General features: G+C 44.2%; 1 protein-coding gene and 3 long non-coding RNA genes across 8 annotated transcripts in view; 2 read left to right on the plus strand and 2 right to left on the minus strand.

Annotated features, from left to right (window-relative positions):
- Positions 1-747: 747 nt before the first annotated feature.
- On the minus strand, positions 748-5,004 carry LOC146187620 (uncharacterized). 3 transcript variants are annotated; one of them, XR_014707364.1, is made up of 2 exons: positions 4,784-5,004; positions 748-3,865 (listed from the first exon to the last, which is right to left on the minus strand). It is a non-coding gene; the product is annotated as an uncharacterized LOC146187620 (long non-coding RNA). The 3 variants fall into 3 exon arrangements; XR_014707365.1 differs by having other exon boundaries at positions 748-3,868; XR_014707366.1 differs by lacking the exon at positions 4,784-5,004 and adding an exon at positions 4,662-4,764.
- Positions 5,005-5,204: 200 nt separating this feature from the next.
- On the plus strand, positions 5,205-11,233 carry LOC146187621 (uncharacterized). Its single transcript, XM_084603470.1, has 3 exons — positions 5,205-5,801; positions 8,264-8,465; positions 8,842-11,233. The coding sequence occupies exons 1-3, from the start codon at positions 5,758-5,760 to the stop codon at positions 8,905-8,907; spliced, it is 312 nt and encodes a 103-aa protein (XP_084459596.1). The 5' UTR covers positions 5,205-5,757; the 3' UTR covers positions 8,908-11,233.
- A 28-nt stretch (positions 11,234-11,261) lies between these two features.
- On the minus strand, positions 11,262-16,536 carry LOC146187622 (uncharacterized). Of its 3 annotated transcripts, none has more exons than XR_014707376.1 (4): positions 16,398-16,536; positions 15,440-15,525; positions 15,141-15,206; positions 11,262-11,399 (listed from the first exon to the last, which is right to left on the minus strand). It is a non-coding gene; the product is annotated as an uncharacterized LOC146187622 (long non-coding RNA). The 3 variants fall into 3 exon arrangements; XR_014707374.1 differs by having other exon boundaries at positions 11,263-11,395; XR_014707375.1 differs by lacking the exon at positions 16,398-16,536 and having other exon boundaries at positions 11,263-11,395; positions 15,440-16,387.
- A 298-nt stretch (positions 16,537-16,834) lies between these two features.
- Positions 16,835-25,326, plus strand: part of LOC146187623 (uncharacterized) — a 62,469-nt gene continuing 53,977 nt past the window's right edge. Inside the window, exons 1-3 of the long non-coding RNA XR_014707377.1 lie at positions 16,835-16,914; positions 23,607-23,703; positions 24,875-24,977. This is a non-coding gene — a long non-coding RNA (uncharacterized LOC146187623). The remainder of the gene's footprint in view (positions 16,915-23,606; positions 23,704-24,874; positions 24,978-25,326) is intronic.

Consider the following 25,326-nt stretch of genomic DNA (forward strand, 5'->3'; position numbering starts at 1 on the left):
ACACATATATAGGGTACTCAAGGAACAATTGCCAGCCGTGAACTGAACCCATCTAGTGATGAGCAATTAACCACTTCATCGGCTAAACCATTCCATTCGCGGACCGCCAGGGGAAAGAAGGAGAACATGAACATATCACAGCGTGCTCGATACTCGACTAGATGCTTGGAATGACGCATTCTTTTGTTTCTCTGTGGTGACAGTTTAATAAATTTGGAAGCTGTATGCAATCAAGAACATCCACACCGTGCGTGCTGCATAGCAAACAGCCTTCGGATACTTGCCGTTGAATCAAACTATAATTGGAGTCTCTATAAAAGTCCTGACCATGAACTACAGTACTTTATGTTGCTTTTCACCTCATCTTGGTTTGCAACTTCAGGTTTAGGTTCATTGCACTGGCAAGTTCTGAGTGTAACTATAGGCAGGGGTGTTGGAAGAGGAGGAAAGGCAGGGAGGTTAACCGAAGAAGAAACCGATTTGCTACTCTGCACTGGGGGAAGGGGGTAAGTGGATATAAAAGTGATGTGTAAAAGAAAGTTACAGAAATATGAAGTCAGTACTGTCACATCACAGCCATATCACGTCGCATCGCAGCAAAATCACAGTCTACCGATCAGGCCCGTGGTTTTCATGAAGCAGAGCAGTGCCTGGGAGGTCTTCACCGCAGACGATCGCCGCAGCCAATGGCATATAATCTTGATTTCTGTCAGCGGGTGTCCATATAGACACTCTAGTGCAGGGCAGAGAAATTGTTTTTCCGCATTGTATGTGGTCCACTCGCAAAGAATGTGGCCTATAGTCTTGTCAGACCCACAGGTTGCACATGCAGGGCTATTAGCCATATCTATCACAAACGAATGAGAATTTGTGAACGCTACACCAACCCACAGGCAGCACAGCAAAGTTGCTTCACGTCGGGGTAGGCCGTGTAGAATCCGGAGCTTCAGGTCAGGAGCAGGGGTGCCGAGAGGCCTGTTCTGCTTATGATATAATGACAGCACCACATTTAAGCTGCAGTGAATATGTTTTGTTAAGAATGTTGCAATAAGTGGGTACCGCACGGTTGCTGATTTATCTATACATAGGAGAGTGTCCCCCTTATATGATACAGGGAAAGAAATAACCACATAGCAATCAAAAGGATGGAGGAAGGAGAGACTGATGACAGCATGCTTTCTTGCCACTGAAAAACTGTGGAATAATAGAAATCAGGCTAGTGCCAAGAGACGGTTGGTTGGTATCTGGTTTATGGGGTTTAATGCCCCAAGCATCTCGAGTCGTATGACATCAAGAGAAGTTGTTATGGAAAAACCAAGCACATATAACAGTAGGACAAAAAAAAAAGACATAACAGAACTTGCCCAGACATAACAGATAAACAAATAAACAGACAAGTGTAGCAGTATAACACCAAAGCATTGTGCCTTACAACATATTTACAAATTTGCTTCCATGTGAATGCAGGAACTTGTTATAGCCTTTTCAAGATCATGGAATCAAGCATGTTGCATGCAAGGGCAAAAGTGGCTGTAAGCGTGGGAAGGTAACACAAGCCGCTGACAAGGAGAAAGCTTTGAAACAGTTCACAGGAATAGGGAACGTAAGGCACAATGAGCAGGTACAGGTCTGGACAGTATCAAGGAAGTGACAGTGGCTGCGCACGATTGCATCGCATGAATGTGAAATGTGTAGCCTCTCAAATGACGTCAATGTATCCATATGCATTTGCATTTTAGCGTGCTGTTGCTGTTTGTTTGCTTTTCTTTTTTTAGCGAAGTGGGGGCTTGACTATGGCAGGCCTGAACTGTTTGAGATCAAGTTAAATATTTATCTAAAGCTTTCCCGAGGCCTAAAACTCCATTTGTGTTGTATCTGTGGAAATACGATTTCCCATCATCATTCTGTTGTTCTGTAAACTGATGTCCATTTAAAGCAAGAATAACATCAGGAGAATGTGGCTGCTAATATTTAATTTCGCATCAGATGCTTAAGCTAGGGCAGCGCAAAATGCTGAAGCCAGTCTAGTGCTCAATAATACTGGGTGAGAGAGAGAGAGAGAGATATATTTTAATGGCAACAGGAGATGTCTGCCTGGTGGTAAGCCTAGCATGCTACTCCTGATGAGGGTTGAGGGATGAAGGTGACAGTGTGTGGGAGGGGAAGGGGAAATAAATGAGAAAAAAAGAGAATCGGTGCTGGATGAGGTTAGAGCATTGAAGGATACTGGTTTATATCTACGGCACTCACACGCCATGCACGACTATCCTACGAGGGTGTGAAGGAGCAAGCAGTCGGAGGTTGTAAGCCCAAGCCATGGATGACAATAAGGACAAGTGAGCGGATGTCTATACTATGAGGTAATGCTAATTTAAGCATCTAGATCGTCATCATCATCCTCAGCCTGACTATACCCACTGCAGGGCGAAAACCTCTCCCATATTCCTCCAATTAACCCGGTCCTGTGCGAGCTGCATCCACTTGACCCCTGCAAACTTCTTAATCTCATCCACCCACCTAATTTTCTGCCGCCCCCTGCTACGCTTTCCTCCCCTTGGAATCCAGTTTGTTGCCCTAAGCGACCATCACTTATCCTTTCCTCGCGCTACATGTCCTGCCCATGCCCATTTCTTCTTCTTGATTTCCATTAGAATGTCAGTGACTTGAGTTATTTCTCTGACCCACTCTGCACGCTTCCTATCTCTTAACGTTATCCCTACCATTTTTCTTTCCATAGCCCTCTGCGTTGTCCTCAACTTTAGTAGAACCCTCTTTGTTAGCTTCCATGTTTCAGTCCCATAGGTAAGTACAGGTAAGATGCAACTGTTGTATGCTTTCCTCTTGAGCGATACCGATAAACTGCTAGTCATAATCTGGGAGTACTTGCCAAATGTGCTTCATCCCAGTCTTATTCTCCTTGTTATTTCCCTTTCATGGTCCGGATCTGCTGTTACTACCTGTCCTAAATAGATATATTCGCCTACCACTTCCAGTGCTTCGCTACCTAATGTAAACTGTTTTTCCTTCCCTAGGCTATTAAACATTAGCTTAGTCTTCTGCATATTGATTTTCAAGCCTACTTTTTCACTTTTTCTGTCTAGGTCATCATTCTTTGCAATTCATCCCCTGAGTTACTTAGCAAGGCAATGTCATCAGCAAATCGCAGATTACTGAGGTATTCTCCATCTACTCTTATCTCTAACTGCTCCCATTCTAGATGTCTTCTTTCTTAGATTCTAGCATCTAGATGTCACTGCATAAATTGTTCATGGTTTTTTGTGCACCTATTTCTGCTTACAGCTTTTTCTTTGCTTGCAATGTAAATTATTTGTGTTTATTTGGTGAATCCCCCCTGATGCAATGCCCGCAAAGGCCCTTAGGGTATTTGAAATAAATAAATAAATAAAAAAAATATATGGGTGTGTAGTGCTAACAGTGAGTGCTGGAGTAGCTCGGTGCAGTAAGCAGCCAACAAGTGTGGCAGTTACGAGACGTAGTGTTGGGTTGAGTGCTAGGGTATTATAGCGTGCGTATAAGTGTGTATTGCAACCCAGATTCAATTTCAGTTTGGTGGAATGACTATATTCATTGGGTATAGGGTGTGGCATGTCCAGACGATACCAACGACAATGGCAACAATGTGGCCTCACAGATTGACACTCATATGTTTTAATTGTTGCTATAAATGTTTTTCAGTCACTTAACAAATTGCTATCCATAGCAGAAACGATACTCATGCACTGAAAAATAAAATGAAAATACTGAATATAATGCACATATATATACCTTGGTACATGTACTGTACATGTAGGGAGCCAAGGATGCGAAAGTTGTCCAGAATAAACGAGCGGCTGCGTCTCCAAGACTGCTGAAAGTAAAAACAAAAAATGGCATAGACACATGTAAACACTGAAATGAAGTGAGTGCTCTACCAAGCAGCATTGCATATGAGATATCAGCCCAAGTTTATAGTCTACTAACATGTATACAGCAACAAGGCAGCTGCAAGTGACCTGAAGGAAGTTAAGCAAGCTACCTTCCTGGCCGCATTTTGGCAGCTCGCTGCATTCGTTACTCTGGGCCTCAAGCGAACTACTGTATATTGTGTCATAGTGTATATATATATTTTTTATTTTTACCTACCCTATCCTTTCTCCCTATCGTTCACCTCTTTGATTTCCTCTACCCCTTCCTCGCTATCCACCGCCCCTGTTCAGGTGCTTCAGATATCAGATACCGGGGTTGGCAAACATCTTTTCTTTCCTTTTGTATATGTAATAAAATAACCACTAAAACAACAAATGCTGCTAATACTAATCATCTTAAATTAGAATCAGATAAGCAGCAAGCTGACACAGTATAGTGCCTACGTTGTCGTGTTGCGCTGTCGCAAGCTCCTGATAGAAAAAAAAAAAATGTATTTGCGCAAAGCTTTGTTGGAAACAATTTCATTCCTTCCAAAGTCATTTTTGCTATACTGCTTATATATCGATACATGTTCTGATAAAACACACGAGTTTTGCACCGTCTTCAGATTGCTTTCCGAAGCTAGAAGGTGGCATCCATGCCACAGAGATATAAGTAATTGACAAATTGCACGCTAATTTCGATCTGTCATATCTGCAAGCTCAAAAACAATTAAGTACCGGGTTGCAGTTTACCTTAATTCACTGCTGAATGACACCTCTCGCATTGATTTCGCGGACAAAAATGGACACGACACCCACCTACCGCTGCACTCAGCGCACAATGTCAAAAAACAACAGCAATGACAATGGCTTACGTGAGAAGCGACGGCCGATGTCGTCAATCCAAAAGCTCTGGCGCCGTCGGCGACAACGAGGAAAGGGCCGAAAAGCCCGCCAGCCCGCCAAGAATCTGGGGACAAATTCAGACTCAACTAGGCACATAATAGTCAGCATTTAGGTACTTTGTAAAAACATGGCGTTCAATGCGTTTGGGGAAATCTAGGGACAAAGTTTTAGCCGAAAAAACCCTATTCATGGCGGGTTTTAGTCTCGCCCGACGTACAGACGTAGACGTATCGAACGCCTACTGCGCATGCGTGAAAATTGATGTAGACGTATTCGGCTGACACCGGGCAAAACACGTTTTAGCTGTACGTATCGCCCATACGTAAGACGTATCGCTAGACGTACATGCAGATGATGATGATGGTTATCCAATAAAAAAAAAAGATAGAAGTTATTTGTAATAAATACTTCAAATAATGTCACAAAAATGTCACATGCAGATCCCCCGAAGTCATCATGTTGACGTGTTAGCTGTGTTTTGAATAATTATTAATTTGAGCTCACTTTTAACCACTTTGCCACCTGCAGCAAGCCTGAACAATCCAAGCCTAGTTGCATTAAATCCGTTTGTTTTGGTGCTCACATGGAGGAAGGAAACAACTGCTCGTGTTTGCTGGTGTTCGGTCGTGTGCTAGAATTTGCTCCTGCTATCGGTGCAACCTGCCCACGTTACGTTACATCATGCCGACAGCATCCTTCACCCTTCACGACAGGCAGCTTTTAAGCACCCTATCATGGGATGAAATTGAAGACATGCATAGATTTCAACGGGAGCGCGATATTCCAAAGCCTCGAAGGAACTTACGTGAGCGTGGTACCCTTCAACATCGGCGCCAACAACAACACAGTGTTCAACGGGATTTTTAGATTCTAGAAAGAGAGTCTCTGGCTCCGAGGCACCTTGGCACAGCTCGACTTTTACTTCGGTCATCTACTCTACGGTATGACAAGTGGCTTGATCTGCAAGCTCTTCAGCGATTCTCCGAGGTAAGTAGCGCATGGTGTGGTGGCTGTGGTGGCTTGACGGTTACAAGCCAAATTATTGATAGCAGTGCTTTCTGTGTCAAATAAATATGCCCGCCGAAACATGTAAAGCAAAGCTGACTGGCTGTGGCGTTTCAGTAGTCATCTTTGAATGCGAATTAGCGCTAATCCTGAGGTTCAGAGCTTATCAAAACAGTCTAACACTTGTGCGACCGCTTTCAAGCGGAATTAAAGAGATAAATTCCTTGTGAGAAGCGGGGCGGGATGTCGTATCATCCCGCGTGCACACTGCTACGCACTCTCGCGCTACTCATTGCACATCATCCCCATCAGCTTCCATGTGTGCATGAACGCTACCGAGCCTTCTACTCGATATAACTACGTCAAAACCCTATCATTTTGTAGTCGAAAGGCACCAGCGCTCATGCTCCTAGGGATGATTGCATGGGGCCAATGCTCTCTGGCGCGTAACGGCGTTGTGTCGTTTCTAGCAGGCGAGCAGTTTTGGCTACTGTAAAACATCAGTCACCGAACGTCTGCTGTAATCATTCATTTTTTTTTTTTTTTTTTTTACGTCAATTAACTTGGGCACACTTGTGCAAAGGCATATATATATATATATACCCCTGCTCTCCAACTCGGTTGTAGAGCTTCGGGAAGGTGCTCTCTTGTCGACATCAAATTTAGTGAAACTGTTTAACGTCCCGAATGCAACCAGTGCTATGCTGCTTTTCTATCTTGCCTACTAGCACAGCATAAGGTCATCAACATAAACACTAGCACACTTACAAGTCAATATTTTTTTTTGATTAAATTAGGGAAGTCCACGGAAACAAAAACTGAGAAATACGCAAAAGGTTTTTACCAGCACAAGTTATTTTTTAATTTGCTTCATGTATTAGAAATACTCAACACAGAAATTTCATAAAATTTTATGCAATAATTTAAACAATGTAAGCAATTTTGGATTTGGCCCTTATCGATATGAAAATCTATATTTGACCCTACTTTGAATGAAATTTGTTTCAGAGTCGTTTCTGGTCTCTTTGTGAAAATAATACCTGTAAATGATCATATTGTGAATACAGCTGATGAAGAGTTGTAGTATTCATTGTCACACAATCAGCAGCACTGATTTGCTCTAAAGTGAGCAAATAACTGCTTAGTGGGCTTCTGCTTCAAGCAAAGATGTGAGGCTATTTTCTATTGGTAGAAATTAGTTGGAATGTGTTTAATGAAGAGCTATTTTAATTCGGTGCACCATTGTATTGCCGGGGAATGGTAGATGCACATAGGATGCAAAGCGACAAGACAGCGGCAAATATTGTCGTTTCTTGCCAGTTTCGGCTATTTGCTTATGTTGCTAAATGCAGAAAGCCGCTGCCAACAGGCTAAACTAAATGCAGTCTTTTATAAGTTATTTTGCGAGCTTTATGCACAAACTGCTTCGTCTGCTGCAGGCCTATGTTCCCAGTGTTTTTATCTTCTGGCTTCAGATTTTCCTGTGATCTCTTCATATCCTAGACAGTGATAAGGAAGTAGCTATGGAGAAGCAATAATTGAATTTACACTTGCAGTAGTCCACCCTATCATGCTAAAGCTGAGAAAGAAAGCTGTCAAGAATAAAATAGATTTGGCTCATTTCCATCTGCACATCAGTAGAATCTGGCTCATTTTTGATTTGGCACATGATTTCTGTGAAATTCCTGGTCTTTATTTATATCCTTACTGTGTCAAACCGTTTGCAAAAGTGAGATGTATATATGGTCTTTCAATTACAAAAAAAAAAAAAAAAAAAAAAAAAAGAAGAAGAAGAAGAAAATAACTAGTGTAGGTTTCTGAATTTCGCTTGCTTTGAAAAAAAAAAAAATAATAATAATCAAGTGTCGATGATAGTGTTGAAAAAATCCGGGAGCACTGCGGAATCTACACTGCAGAAATGTGAAAATCTAAGCGTTGCTGGTGCACACAATGCATCACGTTTGCTCTCATCATTATGAATTAAATGCACAGTCATTATCATTGCTAATGTCATCACTGCTAATTCCAACTTCATTGTCATCGCTACTGTAGACAAGGAGAATTTTGATGTGTGTTTCACGATCCCGAGCGTTGCACAGTTGGCTAAAGCGCTCGGATGGGGATGCGAGGGATAGAGGTTCGGCTCCCAGCGGAAACAGGATTTAAATTTTTTCTGATGGCATCATCATGACGTCATTTGATTGACAGCTATAGTGTGACCAAACAAACGAATGCCGACAGTATGAGCCATTAAAGATTTTCACCTTAAAATTGATGGGCCTGTACGAGGTAACGCTAGTGAACTCTTCCAAAAGCAATGCAATAAGTATTATGCTACGGCACAGTAAAGAAGGTGCACACTGAAAGATTATTTTCTCATGACCACTTTATAGGGACTCTATAAGCGATCGTTGCTTGCAGCCGCTTCAATTTTTCCTCCTCAGGCGGTGCATGCAAAGGAAGGCCCCCGTGCTCAACTGCTGGGGCTTCATCATGGCACAGCAAGGCAAATTTGTCGACTGTCTGTGGCTCAGAAGGAGGACTTCTCTGGGCACAAGTGGAGCCTGTGCAGAAATATCAGGCACTAATGTGTACCAATGCCATAGTCTGCCAGTGGGCCATTTAAAGGCAGGCGTCACGATGCAGGTAAGCCTGTTCAGTCATGTCTTCATTGCAGTAACTAGCTGTAATATGTTTTTCATATTCAGGGGAGTCCATTTCCAAATTAAAGCCTAACATCTCTGCTGCGAAAATTCCACAAGTACTTTTATATTTTTTGAGTTGGTTTTTGGGAAAGGGTACTCAATGACCCACCTCATGAAAAACAGCTTTTCATCTGTAAAGAAACGTGGCACTTAAGTATGTGATGCAAGATTGTGTTAGCATGTGGCATTTTATAAATTTGTAGGAAAAAATTGTATCTAAAAACTGGCAACTGTAATTACATCTCATTATACAAAAAGAACAGAGGCACCTGTGTAGACCCGCATTGGTTATATTTTTAATTCTTGCTATCTTTTAGGGATCTTCAAGGAGACGGTGCACTTTGAGAACCTGCAGAAGATCACCATGGGTCATAAATATGTGATCTATAGTGATGCAGCCTACCCCCGATGGCCTCTACTCTACAAGCTGTTTGGAGGTGCCGTACTGCAGCCTCATCATGTTGCCTTCAACAAGGCAATGAGCAGTGTTAGGAAAGCTGTAGAGGAAGGGTTTGGCAGCATAGCACGGGATTTTGCTTTTATTGACTATTTCAAGAACCAAACTTTGAGATGGTAACAGGTAGGGCGCATGTATAAAGTTGCGCAATGAACTGCCGAACATCTTTGTACAGTTGTCATGTGCCTATGTACTTTGTCTTGTGTCTGCCTCAGTTAGTCAGTACCTTGTGCCTTTTCAGACATAAGTGTCGGCCTACGTCCTGCGGTCAAAAAATTTGGAACATTTTTTTTTTTTTTAGGCTTACTTTCTCAGTAAAATATAGACAAGCATGGCAAGCAGTGACCTTCATAGTTGAGGCATTTGTCAACAGTCACAGAATTCATCTCTGTATTCCTTACAGCAATAATTGCAGCATGCAGTGGTGCATATCTTGTAAATAGGGTAAATGCACTAGGAAACTTGGACATCAGAAACAAGTGGACAGGAGGCTTGCAGACTCACAACTGGATTTACTAAGTAAAGATGACACATATAAAGTGCACAAAACCGCATGCTCAACGCTATACTTTTGCTTGCTGTATATATGTCCTCTTTCGGTTAGTAAAATACAGTTGTGAGCCTATGTGCGTCCATGTCCACTTCTGTTTCTGTTGTCCGTGTTTTCTAGAACAGTTACTCCATTTCCGAGATGAGCATCACTGCATGCAACAATGCTACCCAAAGATTTATGCTGTTCATTTGTTGATGCTGTTATGCCGAGATGCAGCTTTATGAATTTTTTTTTTTATGCGAGATGCTGCAATATTTATCTCGATTGATTGCAGCAGTGCATGACTACTTTCTCGTTGTTCTCGTCTCACAGTGTTCAACATGACATGGTGTGTGCGTGGTGGCGTTTAGGGTGGCGTGTGATAGTGTTCGTGTTCAAATGCAGGGGTTTTTGCCTGAGTGTGCAGCGATATGACAGCTTCAGTTTGCCATCTCGCTACTTGGCGAACTGAAAGGACGCGATGACTTTGGTTCGGCGTTGTCTCCCATGCTCCTTTGACTGCGTGACCGTCTACCGGTGAACACCCGACAGCTGCGCTCCGGACCAACGGCTTCACTTGTTCCCAACGCTAACTTCGAATTGTTAGTGGCACGAGATGCTTGTGACTGCAAATATGCACTAGACCACCAGTCTGAACGCTGTACTTGAGTTGTGCTGCGTGGGCCGTCTCTAGTGTTTCACCCAAACGGTTGTGTGTGCATTTGTGTATTGTCTAGATTAAGGAAAGGTGGCATCTGAGTTATAAAAGTGTCTGTATGTGTGAAGTGCCATCTGCTTTGGCGAACCACCACAGCTTGTCTTTGTCAGGCCGTCTGACGGCTTCAGCGAGAACCTGTGCTACCAGATGCAAAAAGTGATGATGCCATTTTATGGTTTTTCACTTCATGCCGCTAATTTACAGCTCATATATTCATTGATCGCATGTGCTGGTAGAGTCATTATTCAGAGTTTTCTGTACACTACTGAGTTAATTGTACTCTCATTGAGCTGTCATGTTGTCGTCATGCCCGAGACGCTTTGCATTGTAGCCCCATCCAGTAGTGTAGCCAGAGCTCGAGTTTTACCAACGTTGGCATCAACGAATGCCGCAGATGCCCTCTCCCTCTGTTTCTGCACTCTTTTTTTTTTTTTCATAAACTAAAGTCACCTTTGGATCTCCTAGATTTTAACCCTGCAAAACTGTGTCTAGTCAGGCCAAAGCTATCACGCATATTCTTCTTTTCTTTTTTTTGCAGCTGTGGGTTTCGTGGACCCTGAAAATCACTTCGTGAGCCCTTATTTGAGAAACACTGACCTATGATATGCTTTTAGCAATTACCACTATGTGACAGGACATTTTGAATTTCTTTTGGTGAAGTGGTGACCACAGGCCACTAACAGTGTTTTCAACGTTGTAGCTGAGGCTCACTTGAGAGAGCACATATATTTTTTTTTTCGAGTCATTGCATATGTTTACAATTCTAACAGTGCAAATATTTCTTAAAATATGCAATTTAAAATTAGTGTAATGCCCTTTGCAGATAATTTTGGACCTGTATTTGCAAAACTGTAGCCTTAGCTACTTATGCACCATAAAATGCAAGAACAGAAACACACCGACAGCATTTGTGTTGCAAAAATGTATTTGGGATTTATTTGGCAAAGTGAACATGGTCGAGAGAGTTTTGGACAAAATAAACTGGTGCTATCTGCAATGTGATATAGTGCCAACATAAATAACTTTCATTCTTTCATCAGCGCAATCAGCATCTTGTCAACTGATTGCCAAGATTTCACCAGCTGATCTTCACATGTCCATCTTCACACGGGGCAGTGTTCTTCACCATGTGCTGCATAAAAAATCTGTGTTGTATTCTTCTGCCTTCCTGGAATGAAAAGGTGCAGTGTTCACAGAAATTACTGTAAAATTAAAGCTGTTATGAGAAAGCTGGAGGTTGTTTAATATTGCTCTCCAGCTGGTATTGCAGTGAATAACTACGCACATGATTATTCATGAAATGTCTGGGCATATGGCATACCCCTATATCATGGCACAGAAGTGCAGCAGTCTCCTCTTGTGAATGCACCTATCGGGGGTGGAATTGCCGCTCCATTTGCTCCATTCTGCTCCCAAACTGCTTTTCCTGCTCTATCCTGCTCCAAAATGCAATATTGCTCCAAAACTGCTCCAAACTGGCTGTTTTAATGTTCTACCATCAAATTTAGTGCAACACGCAAACAATGTCTTTGCACCAGTGGCAAAGATATAACGCATCTAGCACTGGCCTTAATACAAACGAAATTTTTGTAAGGGGAGGAAGCATGTGGCATAATAAATATTTGTTTGCAAGTAAATTTAATATGAGTCACTGGCGATCGGAGATAATTGCAAAAAAAATGCACTGTGCATGTGCCGTAGCACCTCCTCTCAGCTTTTTGAATCGCCGGTGGAGGGAGAAGCAAGAGCAGCAAGCGAAGCAGATAGGCGCAAACTACTGTGAGTTGTTCGGAAGGAAACTTGTCCGACTGGAAAAACCACATGAGTTATTCTAATGGTTGTGGTCTAAGAACAAGCAGGCACTTATCGAGCCTTTTTTTCAGTAACAAGCTTGTCGGGCCTACGGCAGACAAAATCATACTTGAATCGTTATGGGTTGGTACACCAAAGATGTCACTCACTAGGAAGCGTCTCAAGAGTGTTGGAAAGCCATACAGGGCCTATTGCCAAGATTTAAAAAATGAGCCCCAGCATTGCTCAAGCAAATGATAAAACTATTGGAAGGAGGTAGTGAAGTAAAAATGCTAAGGCTACCCTTCAGTGCTATCTACATTTCCTGAAGGCACTACTGACCACTGCTCAGGAATTTATCAGCACAGGCATAGGATCAAAACGGGATATGCACAAGATAGAGAGCAGAAATGTCATGCCCATTAATCTGAGCTCCAAATTAGTGGCATTGCTTGAGTGCATTGAAGTGGTAAACTCGACATTTGAATCTGTCAGGTCAGAATAGGCAACTGCGTTAGGTCACAAGGTCACACTAGGTGTTCAGTTATAAAGCACACCAGCAAGCATTTTGTTTGCTGCTAGTCTGTTCCAAGTTGTTGGCCGTTGTCTTGTCAGAAATGAGTGCGAAGTTGGAGAGGCATTGAACTTGCATAAAAAAGAAGAGCTCATCTTTTTCTGTCAGAAAGAGAAAAACAATTACTACAATCATCAGAGGCATTGGACCTTAGGAACCTGCTTCAAAACATAATTCAAATGCTCCAAAACTCTTGTCTCATTGCTCCAAAGCTGCTCCAAAGCTTTTGTCTCGCTGCTCCTAAAGCTGCTTCAAAATGCTTGAGCCTGCTTCCACCCCTGACCTATGTATCAGACCCATTGATGACTGTCTTTAGTGGTAATGGCACATACCCACGGCGGGTAAAAAGGCCATGGTATATAGCAAGTACAAAAGGTTCATGGACAAGCAATTGAGTATTTTGATAATTACGAATCTTAAACTAGAATTTCATGAAAAAAAAAAAAGAAAGGAAAAGAAAAGGCAGTGAATTCTCATTGTAGCAATCTACCTGGTGTGATTATATAGTTGTGAACAGAATTGCACACAGGTTGTAGGGTATATCCCTTGGCACTTGCCCCGAAGGAGAGGAGAATAAACACAAATAGCATGCCTGAGTAATCACCATTTGAACGATCTAACAGTCACTAACAGTGTTTCACAAGGATGCCTGCTTTGGCCACTGTTGTTGAAAGTGTTCATCAAAGACATTGCCCACATCAACATATCCATTAAATTTGTCGTACATATATAGGGTGGATCTGGTACATATGATATGGGCGTGTTCAGAAATCTAAAATATAAATCGAGAGACAAAAAATAATTTTGGGAAACTACTGTCGAGCTCACGCCCTGAAACTCTGCTAGGTCTAATCCGACTAGCTGACGTCGCCCATGTCCAAGGACTCCAGGCCGACATCTTTGCAGATAAGTTGACACCTATCTTGCGCCTGTTGGATATTTATTAGTTTTGCCACCACCACATGCAGATAACTGTTCTATTATGACCGGCACAGATGCAGACACGTTGACAAAGCAAAGCAAAGCCTTCCTGTTAACATTATTGTTGTGGCTTCAATCAAACAAACTTAATATAAATTGTTCAAAGACAACGCTAGTTATTTTCCCAGAAAGAAATTTTCTTTTTAATCGTGCTGTCAGCAATGAGAGCCGGAACATTACAATTGTAGGCTCGCAGAGAATACTAAGTGTCACATTAAACAGCAATCTGTACTAGGACTTGCCTGTTGCTGGCATATGCAAAAGATTTTCCATGGTATTTGATGTTATTTTATGTCAGTGAACGCTCCTTCTGATGCACATTGAAAACAAATTGAATCATTTTTTCACATCAACCAATGCATTAAGACCACAGTGGAGGGTGGAGTAAACAATATAATTTTGCCATCCTTTTCTTGAGGATAAATAAAATTCACCAAATGGGTAATTGCAGTAGAAATGTCTCTATAAAATATTACTTCTGAGCTTTTGCATTGATTATGCACATTATGCTCTTAGGTCATGGTGCAATGACCTAAGAGCTGGAAATGCATCACACGTCCAGGCAAACATCACACAAAAGTGTGAAGCCGCAAAAAGAAAAAGCATGTGGGAACTTCCCACGCTTTGCCCGATGATGAATACATTCTGGAGAGGGGTGCCTGAGGGCACACCACACAGGAAGATACGGTGGCTGTTTGGGAGAAGGGACATGGCCATAAAACCATTACACTGATCCATTAGTTGAGTTCTACAGATGCTGTTTTGATCCGCTGTATGTGACATCAGACATGCCCTGTGTTTTTCTGGCAGACAGACTCCTTGTTCGACTATTGCAATGCTATCGAAGTGAAAAAGGAAGTTTCTATGTCTCCTCGCCTGTTCCCAAGGTATGACTGCAAGAACATTGCTTACCAATACTGTTTGATTGACTGGCTGATTGACCCAGAGAGATGTGCCGTGTTTTATTGGCCAAAGTTCTGTGAGAGGGCTGGATTGATTGTTTAAAGGCTTCTTGTGGAGTAAAAAAATACTGGCCCTGGGCTAGAGGCTCAATAGTCTATCATTGCTATGAACTTGCTTTTGACCTTTTGCTGTTAAGACCTTTGAAGTATGTACATAAGTCTGGAGAAGTGCAATCAAATTTTATTGTTTTTGTTCTCTCATCTTCGAAATGTCATTCTTCTCTCAAACCGAAGACTCAGTCATGCCACCAAATGGAGTGTAGGTTCAAAACAGTCTGAGACAAGCATAACAATACACAAAGCATTGCGATGGTCTCGTGAGTGTGCACCATGAACATGAAAATTTGTGAATAATTTGTTTTCCTACTAATTTATTTCATTTATCGCTGCTTTCATAGACCATTGCATTTTGTATAATGCACTGTTGCTGCTGCTGGTCCGTGCATAGATTTGGCATGAATGCAAAAGCTAACAACTAGGTTCTAGTGCAGTTGTACTAAGCAGTTTTGAGTTTTAAACTACAGTAAGTTGCTAAGGCATTGAGATAAATAAAACTTTTTACAAATTGGTGCTGCTCAAAATAACGTAAATATGTCCTCACCCCTCAGGGGCACTGACTGCAGGCTTGGTGTTGACAGCAGCGGCTCCACACTGTGCAGACTTGTGGCTGTGCCATGGAAGCAAGCAAACAAATGAAAGAAATAATTATTTCTGCAGCCATGAGATCTTGGGCTGTTTTCCGGTGCATAACAACATGCACGAACTTACTTTAGCACTCTGGCTAGACCTTGTACACAGCAGTAAGAGAATCAAGACTGAGCATTGCAGTGCTTTGTAAATAGCTGTAACATGTTCAACAAGAACATTGAAGAAAGTAATATAAGAAGTGTTGTCGCTGACTATTCTGGGAGTTGTAATGATTGCTTTCATCATCATGAGTCTCTCTGGGCACCATGTCATTCAGGCACTTGCAGGCTCATTTTCATCTGAAAGGGAATAACCATATGAGACACAGATGATTGGTAATTAACTTGCCAACATAATACAGGATGTAATTGTGCAGCTGAAAGTTGCGCCAGGACACTAGAAAAGTGCCACGACGCAGACACTGTTGCCTTCATTCAATGCAATGGTCCTTAACAAGGATCCTTTTTTAAGTTTCAGGTGTTTTTATAACACAATGAGCAAACCAGTTCAGCCTCTGCGACTTGTAAATGCTAATAGGACTTCCAGTGCCTGAATGTTTTGTCCAACAGCATAAAATATTGGCGCACTTCATTTCACGTGCTGACACAGGGACACAAGTTCATAAGCTTGGGGCAAAAAAAAAATAATAATAAAATAAATGACCTCTTGCAGTATTTGGCTTTGGCACTGCATTCAGCATGTGCTGTTAGTTAATGGTGCCAGACAATTGTCTGAGAAGATAAATTAAATCATCTTGCAAACAATTTTCATTTATTGTGGCTCCTGGTGGCTGTGCACATTTACATGCACATGTAAACAAAAGCAGCTACACGACGTGTATTATATTATGCAACTCGAGCCATGCTTAGCAAAAATGCTGAAATATCAGGTATCTAATTCGCACAACGTAAGTGGCTTTTTACTTTGCGCTGCTATTCCCCAGCAATCGACTAGGCGGTGTTCAGACGGGCGGGCCGTATGTATCGTGGGAAAGCATCATCCACCATCACTCCTACTCGGAGCGCACGCGATCGGCAGGCGCCGAGTCACTGCCATTCCGAGCTACTCGAAAGTGCCGTTTTCGTCACATATGATAACTAATTGTTCCGCTCGGACAGTCCGCTGTCCAGTCCGATCGTCTGAACAGAGAAGGTAGTGAGTAGTGACTTACCAGAATCTTTTTTTTTTTTTTTTTTCTGACGCTGGATGGCTTGCAAAGGCCTTTGCGAACGCCCTTATTGCGCAGCGGAGCGAGCGCTCGTTCGCCGTCGGCGGATCCCTAGAAATCGTTGCAACTTCTTTCGACGGCGCCTTCTCCCTGCGCTGTACAGTGTACAGGATGGTGGCGATCTCGAGCTACTTGCTGGTCGTCCGCCGCACTGAAACGCTTGCGCATGATGTTTTCTTGGCACGGCCGGGGCAAGGGTATTACAGCATTTGATGACGCCAATGTGAAAACGGGAGAACTATGTGGCCCGTTGCGCACAGCAGCACTCTACAAGCACTCGTAGCACCACCCCATCGGCGCTTGGCTTGGCTGCTGAAATCTCGTGAGATCTCGCGAGATTACGGCAAGCTGGACGTCACGCGGCATACGTCTCCGGAGTACGTCTCCAGCGCCTGTACGTATCGGTAGTTTTCACGCATGCGCAGTAGGCGTCCGATACGTCTACGTCTGTACGTCTCCGGTAAGCTAAATCTCTCTGATATCTCCTGTTCTATACGGGCAAACGAGTACATTGTTGATAAAGACGCTCGTATACGCAACGCGCACTCCGGTATCGACGAGCAGCATCCGTCAAGTGACACCGCCATAACCTAACCACGGTTAGTGACGTAACCATGATTTGGTCTACCGTGTAATAGGGCTAACTTCGATTAGGCATTGCACACTGCGGACGAGATCAACGCCCGACGGCATTGTCGTCCGCACAGCGCCATAATACGCGATGATCACTCCACTAATCCTCAAATATAAGTTCAACCCAAGATAAATGCGATTGCAACCAACTTACAGACTGTCGAACTCAGCGACGTCTACTCAGCGAGCATAGAAAAGAGTACGAGTGCTCTAGAAAACAACAATCGTGAAATGAAACCCATTGTGAGCAGAGAATAGCATGCTTAAAGTATTATGAGTCGTGGGTCTCCTCCACCTTAACTGCTTATCTAAATTTGCAATAGTGCTACAGAGAGCACAGTAATATTTAAAAGCCCTCTCTGATCTTCCGTTTTTCTCGGGTTGCCGTCACTTCATTTGGCCCGAGCGGGTGCAGACCGTTTCTTCGGTTTTCCGCTGGATGGCATCGACGGTTGAGAGCGCGTTTTTTAAATTCTTGTTTGGCTAATGCTACACGTTTACGCTTGGCTGCAATATTTCTCGGGGAAAGATTCCAATGCCAAATGATTTCTTGGCTCATGGGTAGCGTATACAGAGCCCGTGAAAGAGTGTGGTGTCAGGCCGTAACGTGGAAAGGTTCCGTACGAACTTTGAGGAACGCCGCTGCCTTCTTTCCATATTCGTAGATGGCTTGTTCCGATTTCAGCCTTCCGCCGATTTTTTATCTGCTAGTGCGCTCTGGTGCCCATGCCAACACGATGCCCCGAAGCTCCGTGCGTCGGCTAGCTTTGCCAAGCTGCCTCTATTGCCCCGGCGCAGCTTAATTACTCCGGCGTTTGAGCACCATTTCATCACGGCGGTAAGCTGTTTCTAGACCTGTACGTGCTAGACATAGCGATTTGTTTAGAGCTCGAACCAAGCCTCGAGGCTTGGTTCGCACCGTTACTCGAGAAAAGTGAATTATTCGTCTGCACTGCGCGTGTCGGTGGGGAGGGGGCGAGGATGTGCTGCGAAGACGGTTGCTCGCCTCGGGCTGGGCAAAATGCTCCTTTCGGGGCCCGTGCCCCAAAGTAAGAAGGATAAGAAGCGAACCAAAGTTTGGTTGGATTGCATCGGTAAAAAAGATTTCTTTCCAAAACCCTTTTATTTCAATATTACAATGGGATGATCATATAAACAGTCTAATAAGTAAATTGAGTTGCATAACGGGAATTTTAAATCGCAACCGCTATACTCTACCGAAAAAAGTTAAACTCATGGTGTACAATGGTCTCTCCTACTACCTAAACTACTCTCATTTATTTTGGGGAACTGAACAAAAACAAACCTACTGCAGTTACAAAGGCTACAGAAAAAGATATTACGAATCATTGCAGGTGTGGAATAGACAGCACCAACTTCTCATATCATTTCATCGCTTAATGTGCTAAACATAAACTTACATGAGTATAAGTTATGCCGGCAGTACCGTTTGTGTATCCAGCGAAAGAGTTCGACATTGAAAGAATATCCAGAACTATGCCCTATTACAATTTACAAAACTTGAATTCCTGAACGATATGAAATATTCCAAACTGCCACACAGCCTATGAACAACAAATGCTCCGTAACACACTTCCGCGATTATTGAACGCTGTAGAAAAGGATGGCAGGGATTATATAATAACACTGGTGCATGCAAGATGCAATTGCAATAATGCCACTCCACGACTTTTTCTGCTGACAATAGAAGGGGATTTAAGTTGCAGTAGAGAAAAGCAATTAAGGAGCGGGGTATAAACCCCTCTCTCTGAAGTTCTCTTCGCAATGCATTTTGCTTTTTTTGTTTCATCAAAATTACAAATTCAGTTTTCCTGTGAAAAATTTGTCACCTCTATTATTTGGCACTCATTTGGTGCATGAGAAAATTGCACTCTGAAAAGGACTGCAGTGCAGCAGTTACAAACTCTGGCGGTTCTGTTGACTTGTTTTCGAACTGTGCATTCACCTGTTACTGTCGTGTTAGCCCAGGGGGGGGGGGGGGGGGGGGGGGGCGCCGCTGCACCCGCGCCGGAACGCCGAGAAAGCAGTCCAGACACCGCGCTCCCAAGCGACGAAAATGACCCCCGTTTATTATCGCACTCCGCTTTTATACACTTGCGCCACAGATCCACTATCGCAGTCTCAGCTGCCAGCCAAGCCAAGCCAAGCCAAACCAAAACAGATGATAACAGCACATCCCCCTTTTCAAGCACTGTTAACTTTACATGCATACACTTCAAAATAACATTGGAACACACCCAAGAAAACAAGACAGAACACAGTCACTCCAAGCATCAGTCGTCCACGCCCAGCCTTATGGGTTTGCGAACAACTCTGCCAAATCTGGTCGTAGTTACAACTTGAAAATTGCCACCGTCAGTCTCCGTCTGAGTTAGAGGCACCAAAGCTTCCGGAGCTTCGTCAAATTGGTTGTCTACTCCAGTTACCAATCCGGCCCTGCTGGGCTGTTCCTGACTATCCGGAGACTCGTAGTTCCCGCTATCTACCCGGTCTTTTGGGAGACGGTTAAGCATTCTCCTGTTTCGACGGACTTCAAACCCGTTTTCCATTTGAACACGGTATGAACGCGGCTGTGGTGCTGCTCCGAGCACTGTACCTTTGGTACGGAGATCAGTCACCCACACCACATCACCTGCTTCCAGCTTTGGGAGATTTTTAGACCAGTGACGTTGGTCGAAGTGGCGGCTTTGCTCCTTTCTGACTTCACGGTCCTTGGCTGCCGCTTCTTGCAGCCAGCATTGTCCCGGATTGCGGTGCGAAGGCAGCATTGGGACTCTCGTCCTAAGCCTTCTACCCATCAGTATCTCCGCTGGGCTGACGTTCAAAACACCAGGCGTGGCCCTATAAGCCAGCAAGGCTAAGTAAGGGTCGTCCGATTTTAGAATGAGATTCTTAACAGTCTTTACCATACGTTCGACTTCCCCGTTTCCCTGGGGGTGCCTCGGACTCGAGGCGACATGACGGAAGCCATACAGTTTTGCAAATTTCTCGAACTCGGCACTGACAAATTGGGGACCATTGTCGGTCACCACACACTCGGGAATGCCATGTCTCGCAAAAATGCTTTTCATTCGGCTTATCACGGTAACAGACTTTGTTGACGGAAGAATGGCGATCTCTGGGTATCGCGAAAGATAGTCTACTACGACAAGATATTGCCGTACCTGAATTTGAAACAGATCGATCCCTACTCTCTCCCAAGGAAAAGAGAGCGTTGGCGATGCAATCATCAGTTCGATCTGTTCTGGCGCATGCATCGCGCAAACGCTGCACTGTTTCACGAATGATGCTATCTCAGTGCTAAGTCCCGGCCACCAGACAGAACCTTTAGCCACACTGCGGCATCGCGAGATGCCTTGGTGACCGTCATGCAGTTTGCTTAGCGCTTCCTTGCGAAGGGTCTGAGGAATGATAAGCCTCATACCTTTGAGCAGAAACCCGTTCACCAATGTAATGCATGCACGTTCCTGCCAGTATGGCAGAAGATAACATGGGACATTTTGTTTCCTGGGCCACCCTTTTTTGCACACTGTGCGCAAGCTTCGACACACTTCGTCTTTTGCTTGACCTTCTATTACTCTTTCCAAGAAATCGTCGCCTGTTTCTAAACCCAGTAAACAAGCTTTCGAGTAAGCGGTTACCTCTGAGACAGTTAAACCGCTTTCCACTTTCGTACGAGCTAACGGCGAACGTGAAAGAGTATCAGAAGTGGTTAGCGATTTGTCTGGTACATATAATACAGAAAAACTGTATCGCATCAGGCGCAGACGAAAACGTTGAATTCTTGGCGGCATAGCGTCGATTGCCATGTGACCCAACAGCGACACCAAGGGCTTGTGGTCAGTTTCAAAAACAACTTCCAGACCACGTATATACTCATCAAACCTTTCCGCTGCCCACGTCAACGCCAGCGCTTCCTTTTCGATCTGGGAGTACCGTTGCTCGGTTTTGGTGAGCGAACGAGAAGCGAATGCAACTGGTCTACGTTGCCCGTCCTTTTGCTTTTGAAACAAAACTGCTCCCGGACCGAAAGACGATGCGTCAGCTGAAAGAGTGGTTTGTAGCGAAGCGTCGTACAAAGCGATGCATTGCGCTGAACAAATGAGCTCTTTGAGTTCTTGGAACGCTTTTTCCTGATTGCTGTCCCAGACCCAGTCCCTATCCTTGTGCAAAAGAACACGCATGGGAGCAGTCACTTGGGCTAAATGTGGCAGGAAGCGGCCCAAATGATTCGCCATGCCCAAAATGCTTCTAAGCTCAGTAACGTTTCTCGGTGCTCTCAAATCTTTTATAGCACTGACTTTCGCTGGATCAGGATGAATACCTTCCTCATTCAGAATGTGACCCAAAAAACGCACTTGCCTAACCCCGAATAAGCATTTCTCTTTGTTTAATGTCACATTTGCCCTTGCTAGGCGTGTGATCACGTTACTTAAGCGCTCATCGTGTTGAGCTTTGCTTTCGCCAAACACTAGGACATCGTCCATGAGATTAACGACCCCCGGCAGGCCACCTAGTATCTCAGACATTCTCTTTTGGAAGTACTCCGGAGCGGAGGTAATTCCAAATGGTAGTCGCGTGAAACAGTATCTACCGAAGGGTGTTAAGAACGTGGTTAGCTCTTCCGAGTCTTTACTGAGTCGCACCTGGTGGAAGCCTGAGTTGGCATCGAGCTTTGAAAACCATTTCGCTCCCGACAGTGACCCTAGAGCTTGATCCACAGTTGGTAACGTAAATCGCTCTCGAACTACGCATTTGTTCAATTTAGTGAGGTCTACGCAAACTCTCAGGTCTCCTGAGGGCTTCACTACCGGAACTATTCCGGCGCACCATTCGGTGGATAGCGCCAGCTTGTAGCCTGATGGTGTACTGCCCTGGCATAGTACCTAGACCGCGGAACATTTCTGGAAAACGCGTCTCGTACTGCAGGTTTCCCGACTCGATCGCGTCTGCAAATTTCACGATACCCGAGACCTCAAGTGCAGGTAATCCTAGAAGGACGTCGCGTAACGGACTGACAACGTAGCATGTTTGATACACTGTTTTCTCTTTCCATGCGATCTCTGCTACGAATTTGCCTAGTACGTTAAGCTTACTGCCTCCTGCACCTTGCAAGATTTCATCGGTTTTTACCAGTCGGGACGGTAATCCCGGAAACGTTGATGGTAATACTGACACTTCAGCACCTGAGTCAACCTTTGCAAAAATGGGCACATAATTTATGCGCACCTGAACAAATCGCGCTTTTCTGCATGCATCTATATTGATCCCACGAAAGTCTCTCCAGTTTCCTGGTTGACCGCTGAAACGCGTACCTTTCGTTGAGCGGAAGCCGTTGCTTTCTTCAAGCAGGCCTTTGCGAAATGTCCCTTCTTGCCACAGTGGAGACACTTGGCAGCTCTGGCTGGGCACATTGTCCTGGGGTGGGCGTCGCCACTGCAGAAAGGACACCGCACCTCCGGCGTTCGTTGCCCATGCAGACGTCCCTTGTGCCTCTGTTGAACCACCGCGTCCACATTGGGGTCCTGGTCACGAATTTCCGATGACTGATGGCTGTGTTGTCCTCGTAGAGTACTTTGCTGCTGTTGGACGCTTTCCTTTAAGCGAGCCTTCGACAGCGCCGAAGCCAGCGTGAGCTGAGAATCCATTTGCAAAGCTTCCGAGAGCTTTGCGTCGCGGAGCCCGACAACCAGTCTGTCTCGGATCATCCGTTCTTTTAGTTCACCGTAGTCGCAACGTTCCGCCAAGCCGTGTAGCGCCGTGACGAACTGGTCTACCGACTCTCCTGGCATTTGTACGCGTCTGTGAAAACAGGCGCTTTCGTACACGATGTTCCTCTCTTTTACAAAGTGCCCGTCGAACTTTTTCTTTACGGTTTCATAGTTCTTGGCGTCTTCGTCAGATAGTGAAAACGTCCTGAATATGTCACGAGCTTGCCTCCCCATTGTCTACAACAGCGTTCGTATCTGAGCCTCCCCGGAGCATTCGTTGAGTCCCGTTGCATATCGAAAGTCGTCGAAATGTTCGATCCACGCCGGCCACTCTGACGTGCGGTCAAAGTCCAGCGGTGGCGGTTGCTGCAGTCCATGCAGCCGCATTGAAGGCGTCTTCGACATCGTGGATGGAAGGTGCCTGGCTCAGTGGGAAGATTCTTGACCATCTGACATCATGTCGTCGACGGCCACTTCTGACACCATGTCGTGTTAGCCCAGGCAGGGGGGGGGGGGGGGGGGCGCCGCTGCACCCGCGCCGGAACGCTGCCCGAGAAAGCAGTCCAGACACCGCGCTCCCAAGCAACGAAAATGACCCCCGTTTATTATCGCACTCCGCTTTTATACACTTGCGCCACAGATCCACTATCGCAGTCGCAGCTGCCAGCCAAGCCAAGCCAAATCAAAACAGATAACAGCACAGTTACCTATCTGGGAAAAACCAAGTGTTTGCTTAATTTTCCAGGACCATTTTATAATAATTCAATTTGATCTTCTGATCCTACAGAAGCATGGCATAAAGAAGCTCAAGCCTACTGCTCTGCCTTCCTTCTTTTGCCACCAGCTCCTCAAAACAGGAATAAAGTCACCAGCTTCATGAAATGGTACGACTGGTGCATTATAGTTTGTGTTCTTCCTTCTTATATATAACTTAAGACATGTTGTGAAACCTTAAGTTCAGATGAAAACAAATTACAAATGAGGGATCGAGCTTGCCCTATATTTTAGTAAGCAAAAGTTGTCACTACAGAACGTGCAAATGGCTTTCCAAACAATTTGCTCCTCAGCAACCCTCCCTTTTCATCTCATTCACAAGAGTGGATCCGCTGGCAACCATTTGCTCTTCTGGCTACATCATATGTGCAAAACACTTGAGCATTTGCTAGAAAGGATAAACAAACGAATCCACCTTTTGCTGCCAACATTGAAGTACAAAGTGGTGGCAGCCATAATCGAAAGTAGTAGGGGAAACTTAAGCATGGTTCACTCGTAATGTGTGGTAAGCTATGTGCTCCGTGTCTCATGAAACAGTATAGAACTATATTTGCCCGTTCAGTTAACCTTAGTGTTGTGTGCATATATATTAAATATATTTAGGATCTGTTTTCTTCATATCATTTGATACTACTGAGGTCCACCATGATGCTTAGTGACTATAGGATCTGAGCCACTACAGTGAAGCACTGCTCAGGCAGTGCATTTCGATGGTTTCTAGGTGTATATGGGAGCAAAACGTTGTTTAGTAGGCAGATGATGGTGCAGGAATGATAAATGCATTTACTATTGACTGCAAAGGTTTATGTAACTATGTATTTGGAAAAAAATATAGTTGCAGGTCTCCCTCGTAATCTACTCACATGGTAATGCTGATAGACCATGCACATGCCACAATCATATTCACATATAATTCAGGCGACTGCAATACGCTGCCAAAGCAGATTATTTTCCAAACACTTGCAGCACATAAAGTTTTACTGGAGTGCACAGAATGGCTAAGATTAATACGTATGATATGTACAGAATTGAAGCCAAAGTTTAACTTTTATAACTTTTCATGCGCACCCATGTGAAGATTTTGCTATTTTACGTTTGCCTGTGCGAAAATTTACATTTTCATTTGCTTAAAAAGAGGTCAAGTGTGACACCTCTACTTGAGAAGAAGCAGAAGTGTGAAGAGACAAATGTATATTGTATGCTCACAGTCGCAACAGTGTCATTTAAACTTACAATGTCTAATTTTTACTCAAGAATTTGATGACTGTTATGTGTGCACAGCTTTCAGGGGGCAGATTCCTGAGCAGGGCTGTCGGCCATTGAATGCTGAAGGCAGCGTCAAGACATCTTCGGCATTCGTTCGCATCAAAGACAACCCCCACTGGTAGGCAATTGTTCATAACCGGGCAATGTGTATCTCAGTTTCCACTTCTGCAAAGTAGTATTATGCATTGTAGATGTAACAATCTGACTTTATTTGCATAGAGGAACTGTTCCAAATGCATGCTTGTTAGTAGCAGCTTCAACAAGTCAAAATGTGTGAACTTATATAGTATATCATTTGTCAAAGCCTAAAGCACAGGGGGTTCAATTCTAGGCCAAGTCATCAGGCTGCCTAATAATTTGAGTGGTTGTCATTGCGCGGCACTGGGCGCGCAGTAGCCTCGCTCATGCGCCCCATGGAGACCACGACGCCTCTCCCTACGGATCCACCGAAACGCTGTCGCCAGCGG

The sequence above is a fragment of the Amblyomma maculatum genome, chromosome 5 (genome assembly GCF_055883805.1).
Source record: "Amblyomma maculatum isolate TAMU_Amacu chromosome 5, ASM5588380v1, whole genome shotgun sequence".
NCBI classification, from domain to species: Eukaryota; Metazoa; Arthropoda; class Arachnida; order Ixodida; family Ixodidae; genus Amblyomma; species Amblyomma maculatum.